Source organism: Lycium ferocissimum, chromosome 5 (genome assembly GCF_029784015.1).
Source record: "Lycium ferocissimum isolate CSIRO_LF1 chromosome 5, AGI_CSIRO_Lferr_CH_V1, whole genome shotgun sequence".
Lineage (NCBI taxonomy): Eukaryota > Viridiplantae > Streptophyta > Magnoliopsida > Solanales > Solanaceae > Lycium > Lycium ferocissimum.
Genome location: NC_081346.1, coordinates 58,686,244 through 58,695,192, shown reverse-complemented (window position 1 = coordinate 58,695,192; position 8,949 = coordinate 58,686,244). Strand labels below are relative to the sequence as shown.

At 37.5% G+C, this 8,949-nt stretch overlaps 1 protein-coding gene across 1 annotated transcript; it reads right to left on the bottom strand.

The window, feature by feature from the left end:
• Window positions 1-7,087: 7,087 nt before the first annotated feature.
• On the bottom strand, window positions 7,088-7,775 carry LOC132058439 (pectinesterase inhibitor-like). Its single transcript, XM_059450937.1, has one exon. The coding sequence runs from the start codon at window positions 7,719-7,721 to the stop codon at window positions 7,188-7,190; it is 534 nt and encodes a 177-aa protein (XP_059306920.1). The 5' UTR covers window positions 7,722-7,775; the 3' UTR covers window positions 7,088-7,187.
• Between the last annotated feature and the right edge of the window lie 1,174 nt (window positions 7,776-8,949).

Genomic DNA, 8,949 nt, shown 5'->3' with positions numbered 1-8,949 from the left:
AGGAATTAAACAACCAAAGGACAAGCTTGGCTAAGGAGAAGAGAAGCTAGAAACGAAAGGATGTCCTGTTGGGATTTCACAGAGTAAGATAAGATGGTAAAGTTAGTAGAGGTGGGTAGAATAAGTGAAGTGTAAGGAATAGATATAAGAAGCTAGTGAATCTCGTAAGATAGGCATGACAGTGCGACAAGACTCATTATCAAATAAAAGAAAATGGTAAGAGATGGCAAGTGTCAGGAGTACAAGGGATGCAAGTCATGAGGCTATGCCTTCATTATGAAAAGTGAACTAGCCACTCAGGAGGGAGTTGCAAGCAGACCGACTTAGCACCCCAACTAAGGAGATACCAATAATGGTTAAGTTAAACTGAAAATGAGTTAGGATCTCGGGAGACTTTGATATTAATGGGAATTGCAACATTTTCTGGTAAGCAATTAGGTACTGAAAGGGCCTACGATAGAAGAGCGACCCTTGAAATTCAATAAGGACGACCACACTAAGACACGCATCATGAGTAGAAATTAAGTTCATTGAGATCAAGACCGCTAATTGTGAATAAGTGGCACCCTATGTGTGTAAATGATTCAGCTGTTCCCAACAAGTGAAGCTTAAAGTAAGGCGAACGATAAGTATCAGACGTATGAAGAATTGGTAAAAGTGGAAAGGTAGCAATGTGACGCTACATAGATAGAATGTTTGGGAATGAGATATTAGCTATTTTCCCAAGGGGGGAGGTAATGCGGTAAAGCATCGAGATGAAATTATAGAAATGCTTGACAGCATAGTGGCAATAAGAATTGCAGCTAAAGGTGAGAAGCAGATGAGATAGTAGTAGTTTACGCCCTACAATGTGCCACAACTTTAGAACGATAAGTAAGTGTGAGCGCTAGGAAGGAGATGGCAGTAAACTTGGCAGGAATACCGACCGATAGTAAGTACAGCTTGGCATTGAGAACTTGGGGATTTATGAAGAATAAGCGAAGATAGAGGGATAAGGCTCAAGAGGAGTTCGTTGGAAATTAATGTTTAGAAGATAGCTCGACTCGAATAATCAATAATTGACTGGTGAAAAGCCTAGGTGTGGCCAGACAAGAGGTCACAGATGAGCCACTAGACCCTACAACACTATATAAAGGATTCAAGTGCATGAGATTTCAGTTTTGCAGGACACAGTTGCAACCCCAAGGACACTTGAATGAAAGTGATGGCCGCTAAAGTTCAATATGCGTGCTTCAAATACAAAAAATACCATTGAGCTTAAGATACAAGACAATCTTTTAAAGTTTATGGTTACGGAAACGCTATTATAATAAGGGAGAAGGCGAAAGCAGCTGGAGGTAATTATAGGTGGTAGATCAAGTAATTAAAGAATTATAATATTGACATCCTATGTCATCTGAGAAAGCTAACGTTGTACTTGATACAGTTAGTCTCAAATCTATGACCAGCCTAGCCTACTTAGGCCGAGAAGGGGAAGTTAGCCAAGTTACGCCAGTTGACTACTTAGGATTCTGATTCCTGAAATCAGAGTATGGCAAGTGTTGTCATTTAGAAATATGACACCATTATTTGTAAAAGATAGGGCGGCAATAAGAAGATCCTCCCTTGATTTGTGAGTTAAAGAAAGAAGTATGATGGAATGAGGTAGCAACATGCGAGATGGAGAAAAAGATGAGGTTCTGAGATTCCAAGCAAATTATATATTGTAGATGTAGTGGGACTACAACATTATATCATGGTAGGGATACATTACTCTCATTCTCCTAGTCACTCATGATCAACTGAGATGTACCATGACGTCAAGAGAATGAATCATATGGATGGTCTTCAGATGTAATATCCTCTTATGATGGGAACATAACCTCTTTAAGATAAATTATGTGGATGACATGATTGTTAATGAAAAATTGGAATACAAGGAGAACCAATCATTTGGTTAGAGTCGATTACGGCCTGGTTTAACAGATACGTTCTAGAGTCTTGCAAATGAATTCGAGATTGTTACTTAAGGTAAATCATATCGACGACATTAGGCAATCATTATCGATCTATAGTTCTCGACTTTTGGTGAAACGTGTTGGTGGCATTCGGATTGTCATTATTGGGTTGTAGAACGTCCCTAAATATGAATCTTATCGACATAGACCAACATAGTCTTCCTATTGGGTAAGACGAATGTCAGACGAATAGAGTACAAGTTGGAAGGTACCAAATGAGGATCCTAGAATAATATGTGCAAACGTCTTCATATGTGAAGATCGATAGGCCACAAAGTGAGGCTAAAGAGGTTATGTGTCCTTGCCTAAGTGATCACATTTAGTACAACCTTTCATCCATGGACAAATGTTCAAATGGAAGGTCTTGCGATATTTACATTTGATATATGCTGACTGTGTAGGGACATGTATATATATGATATTTGTATGGCCTTGTGAAGCACGTAGGTTGGGTTGCGGTTGTTTGCAAGTCTTGAGTAGTGCCCGGTTACAGGGAAGGCTCTGTCAAAATTTTCGTAAGATTCCTAATAAGTTTACCCCCCTCCCCCCAACACCTCTACATTCGAGGACGAATGTTTTGGGGGGGGGGGAGAGGATGTTACATCCCGTGTTTTCATGTGTTAAAAAGCTTGCAAGTTAAAAGACATAAGTAGGGGAAAATGAGGTTACCCCCAAGCTTGTAGGTGGTTGGGATGAAGTCCCAAAATTATTTAAGACTCGAAAGTAGAATAACGGTGATTGAAAATAATATTTTGTGTGCACCAAAAGGGGCTATGGACTAGTGCTATGTCACACAATCATGACAATGAGTATATGAAGTGTATTGAAAATGATTACTATTTAAGTGAATTGAGATCAATAAATTAATTAAGATTATTGGATAAATATTATGTGAACATAGTCCAAGTATGTCATTGATAGGTGGCAGCAAGATAGTTAATACACATACATGCTTCAATTCATTTGCATTAGTAGATAAGGATGTATTGAGAGGGCAACACGTGTAAAGACCACTAGATATTCCATAAGTTCTCATTTTCTATTCAATTGCATTTTTAGGTGTAAGAAATAATTACTGTAGTATTTTTCTTCAATTTAGATCTTAACACCAACATATACGTACCAGCAACCAATTCCCATTATAGAACCAACAGCTATTTTCCTTTATTCCAATTGAAAAAGTATAATCCCTCTCACGAGGAAACATAGCAGGTTTTGCTCTCCGCTTTGATCCCATTGCTTTGTTTTGTCATGTTATTGAACTCGGGATTTCTTCGAAGTGAATAAAGTGGAAGAAGAATAGTTCTTGACATATAAGGTAATAATTCTCCTGTTCTAGATATATTTATGTTCGTCCAGTCATAGCTAAATTGTAGGATGAGAAATACGAAATTAATAGCGGGAAATCATTTTTTGATATTGTTATTGTATGGACTGTTTGGGGATTTTTTGAGTTGGGTTGTGGCTGGAATTTGATGGATTGAGTATGATTTGTTGTTATTCTTGATATTGGGAACTTGAAGGAAGTAGTAAAAATGAGGGAAATGCTGCCCGATTCGTTATGGAACAAGTTTGTCACTTGATATACATGATATACCAAGTATATCCATAGCTAACAAGAGATGTTATTGTTGTTTTAGGTCAAGACGCTGGGCGAGCTACATGGTAGAGCCACTAAGAGTCCAATAAGGTATTTGCTACTCCTCTTTCCTTGGCACGAATCTAAATTTAGAGTACTGATGCATATACCCCGATTATCCTACTCCACTCATTAATCACTTCTTATAGATGTTCTTTATTAAATTACTTACTTCTTTCCCAAACTAGTTTGATATACTTCTCCAATGATTCTTGAAATATTATTATGTTTATCATCATTAAGTTATTTCTTTGAGTTCGATACTCATTTCATAAATCATTCGGAGATTATCGACCTTACATCCCTCCAAAATGCCTGATGTTAGTTCATTGGCTCCTCATGCGTTTTATATATATATATATATATATATATATATATATATATGGACGTGGTCGATGTATGTAGATTTGTACACCTCTGCAATGGGCATGTTATGATGTTATCCCGGACATGGGATGCCCCGGATGCGGGATGATGATGATATGATTATGATACGGTGATGACACGATGATGATGCTACTATATGTATATACTTGCATATGATTTTTTTTAAAACTCATGCATTGCATATTGTATGTCCCCAGATGGCTCAAGTTACTTCTATTCTCTTATATCAATGTCTTACTTACATTATTTTTTCCTGCCTTACATACTCAGTACTTTTATCCATACTGATGTCCCATCCTACGGGACGCTATATTTCGAGTTGCAGGTCCTGATAGGCACAGCGGAGGACCTCTTCAGTGGGACTATCAACTTCAGCAGGTCGTCAGCAAGTGCCATTCTACCAAGCTTGCTCTTTTGGTATATGCTATGTTCACTTGTTATGTATATATATCTTTTGGATATGACGGAGTCCTTTCCCGTCCTATATGTCATGTATATGTACTCCTAGAGGCTCATAGATAATATGATGTATGTAGATATCATGTACGGCCTCGTCGGCCTTCGTTGGATTATGACGCTCTTGTGGCGACCTCGGTGGCGCGTATATATATATATATATATATATATATATATATATATATATATATATATATATATATATATATATATGTGTATGGTCACAAGTGCATATGTCTTCCATTGTATTGGGACTTTTTTGCGTGCAAGTGATCCCTTTATGTTACATATATATCATATGGTTCCTCGTAGTTGTTATAAGTTGAGTATGTTGAACTTACGCTAGGTGGTACTTGGCCGGTAAGGCCGGGTGCCCGTCATGCCCCTCCGTTTGGGGTGTGAAAATAAGTAAAACCAACTTATGGCTTATTACTAACATTTAGCAATTTTATATCTTCCCAGGAGAATCGTTTCTTTCACAACCTTCAAAGTCCTGGTCCAAAAGGACTAATCTTCAACGGTTTCCGACATTCTTTGACTCTAACCTATAGAAGCCAAGATTGAGGTACTTCAATTAGAAGCCTAAAACATTGAAACTGAATGTTCTTTACGCGTGATACAATATTCTCCAGAGTTGAAAAGGGCACAATTTACTTAATCTTTGAAGGCTTCACTAGCTCATCCGGACAAGCGTCTCTTAGAAGCGTTAGGATAGTGGCATGGCTGTAAATAAGTTGTGTGAGTGTTTTTGCCTTTTCCAAAATTTCTTTTATCAGCTCTATCTTTGTGAATTTTTATAACATAAGTTTCATGCAATGAGAAACATCTACTGTCCAAAAAACTGTATTATGTTTTTCCATTAGTTTCTTGCATACTTCTATCATTGATGCAGATGTTGAGTACGCAACTATTTGGACCACATTTTTTACTCTAACTTCCTCAAAAACTAACAGCATAGCCTCAACATTGCCATTGAAAGATGAAATATCTGATGACCGAAGATATATAGTGCCCCTCGGGCAGTACACTAAGGTATTAATCAGATTTCAACCATTTGAATCTACCCATCCATCTAGCAAGATGCTACACCCCGTACTTTCCTATGAATTTTTCATCTCCGTTACATATTGTTGCATCTCTTTTACTGCATCCTGAAGGATCCACCCTTTCAATTCCTGACAACTAGGAAACTTTATCGTCTCCCTAGCAAGAGTAAGAGTGGCTTTTATCATCCTCTGGAATCTAGGTGATCTGATAACATCAAAGTCAAATCCCGCTTCATAAAAAAATCTCCCTATGGATTTTGAAATCCCTCGTGAGTATGAATCTACAACACAACTAACAGCCACTTTTGAATTCTCTCCATTTTGCTTTTTATTTCCATTTCACTGTCTCGGGGTCACTAGTTCCCTTCTTAAGGAAGATTTGGTGGTAAAGTTTCCCAACTTCCTTGCTTAAATTGCCATAATTTTTCTCAAGTATCTCAGTTTTGAATGCTTCTTTTACAAGTGTAGGAGCGTTCAAGCAAGGAGTTAAATCTTCACGAATACCTCCTAAGTGGTATTTAAGCCGATACAAACCAGAAATAACTTTACCACAATAGTTGCACTTGATTTTCTTCTTCTTCTGATCAACTATCACACCATGTTGACGAACATCAATTTTATCTTGAGTCATTTCCCACATTTATATTGACTGTTCTCAACTGCAAAGTCTAAGTGCCAATTAATGTGAAGCACGACATCATTAAGAACACAAAAGAAAAAAGAAAAAGAAAAACTGCTATATGGGTGATGGTAATTCTTTTCTTTTTGATAAACGAGAAATCCTCGAGGATCAGTCATGTAAGGTTCACAACTCGGTGGATAATGGGTTCACCCTTTAGCCTTTTCCACTCAAATACCCGACCTTTGTCTATGGTAGGATTCGAGAACCATCACGTATGTCTAACCCACACATCATGCGCAATGCTTCTACTACTAGACCAAAGCCCGAGGATAAATACTTGTCCGTCGACCGTATTACACCAAACCAACTAATTTAACCTTAATAGCAAAAAATCAAAGTAAATTTGCATATCACTTAACCATAAGTAAATGATGATGTGTGTATGGAAGACGCATGACTTGCATTGTAAATGTAGCATGTGGGGCAACGTTAATATTCCAAAGAAAGATTTTATCATGACCAATTCGTCAAATATATATCTAAATTGAAAGAATTTTCATAAAACTCTACAACAACAACACAAACAGTATAGTCCCACAAGTGGGGTCTGGGTAGGGTGGGGTGTACGCAAACCTTACCCTTCCTTTGTGGGGTAGAGAGGTTGTTTCCGATAGACCCTCGGCTCAAAAAATTTACAGAACAAGTTTGAAAGAAATGCAAGAGTAAAAAAACAATGATGAAAATATTGAAGAAAGAAAGGATATTAACAATAGCAAAGAAAACCAAAGTAAAAGAGGAAATTTTGACAGTTTTTGGCAGATGAAAATTTGCACTACATTTTCAGTGTGTGTTTGCCTTTTCTCTGCAAAAGAAGGCTAATGTGATCACACACGTTTTGTGAATTGAATCCCTTTCATCCTAAAATGACATTGGCAATAAGAAAAAAAATTATTTTTTATATATATTAATTCAGAAGATGAATTCATCCATGTAATGTAACAGTCAAAATGAGACAAAAAACATCATGGCAAATGACTAGACTATTTGAGATCATAGGCAATAACAAAAACAAGATTGGAGAATTCTTGGACCGTCTGGCTTAGTTGTTTAAGCTGGGCTGGTGATTGCCCAAAACCTTGGTCGCAAGTACGAGAATCATTCAAAGCACCAGAAGCCAACAAACTTATCTTTCTATAATCAGCAGTCCTAAGCAAATCATTGCAACTTTCAAGTTTATCACCTGCATCCTTGTAATTGTTCAAACAATTGGTGAGTTGGGTTTTCACCTTGGGATCTGTGATGGGTTGTTGAATAAGTGATTGAACCAAGTTGTAGGTGGATGTGGTATTGTCTTGTGCTATAGAAAGTGCAATAGATAGAAGGTTTTGAATGTCTCCTTTGTAAACGTAAGGATCGTTCTTAAGAACTTGAAAACATAGTTGAGGATTTATGGTCTTTGGACAAACATCATCAAGTATGTCCGCCTCCACATTTCTAACAATTTCAAACAGTGATACTACTAAAAGAAACACAAAAGTGAGAGAGAACAATGAAGGGGACAAAGAGTTTGCCATTTTCTAGACTTGGTTTCTTCTTTGTACTTCTTCCTTTCTCTACATCGACCACCTTGTCTTTATAGCTTTATAATCTACCATGAATATGAGATCAACACAATTCATTATTTTTTTTCATTGTTAGTGTAAAAGAGAAAAAGGCAAGTAGTTTATGTACATTTAAATACTCGCATAAGTAGTATATGATTTTGTGACCTTATTTTAATTAGTCATTCCATTTGCTTACATCTTACCTAAAGGGATATTGATATTTTACTAAAGTAGGATATTGTTTCTTACAAACATGGAAATCAGATCAACCAAATTATACATCCAAGATATCATAGATAAGCTTTAAATGCGCACAAGAACCACTTTGTCACGACCCAATTTGACTAAGTCGTGCGGGCACTTACCTTTCTCACCTCGGTAAGCGAACCCTCGACCCAACAACAAATAAAGACATAAATAATTAAATGAAGCAAGCGGAATAGAATTATTACGTAAGACTCACAATAATATATAGTGGAAATAGTGCGGAATAAGGAAATTACCCCCAGGGTCTGATCTAAGTCATACAAGAGCCTCTAAATGAAATAATACAAGTCTGAGTATAATAATACATCAACCTGTCTATGTCTCAGAGTAGAAAAGTAAGACATAATAATAAGAGGAGTCTTCAAGGCGGCGAACGACGCGTGCTCACCCTGGAAACTCGGAGCTAATGCTGAAGGCGACTATCTACCATGGGAGATGGAGGAAGACCCAACCCAGTACTCTACATTCATAAAAGAATGCAGCAAGTGCAGATCAGTACAAAACCACAGTACTGGTAGGTATCATAGGTCGACTGAGTATAGTTAACATAATTCAGACAATAAAGCAAGATAGGCAGATAAATCAACAAGTATAAGTCAAACATAATCGAACCAAGTACACGTCATCGCCTAAGTAGAGCATCTAATCCCAAATGTGCCAAGTCTCAATATGTCCAATCTGAATCCAACATCACAAGTAAACACACCAACTCATCTCAATATAGGTCGTGATGTAATGCAATGCAATGCCATGCAAATGCTGTGTACACATGTACTCCGAACAGAAGTATCGACGTCTCGGTAGCACAACCCAAGGTGACTCGCGAAGTCTAAGTGTCACTCATCGTGGATCTTTTCCCAACAGACAGACGAGACTTGAATCTTTGCCTATGGGGGTTCTCACCGGCACCACCCTGGGAGACCCGCGGAGT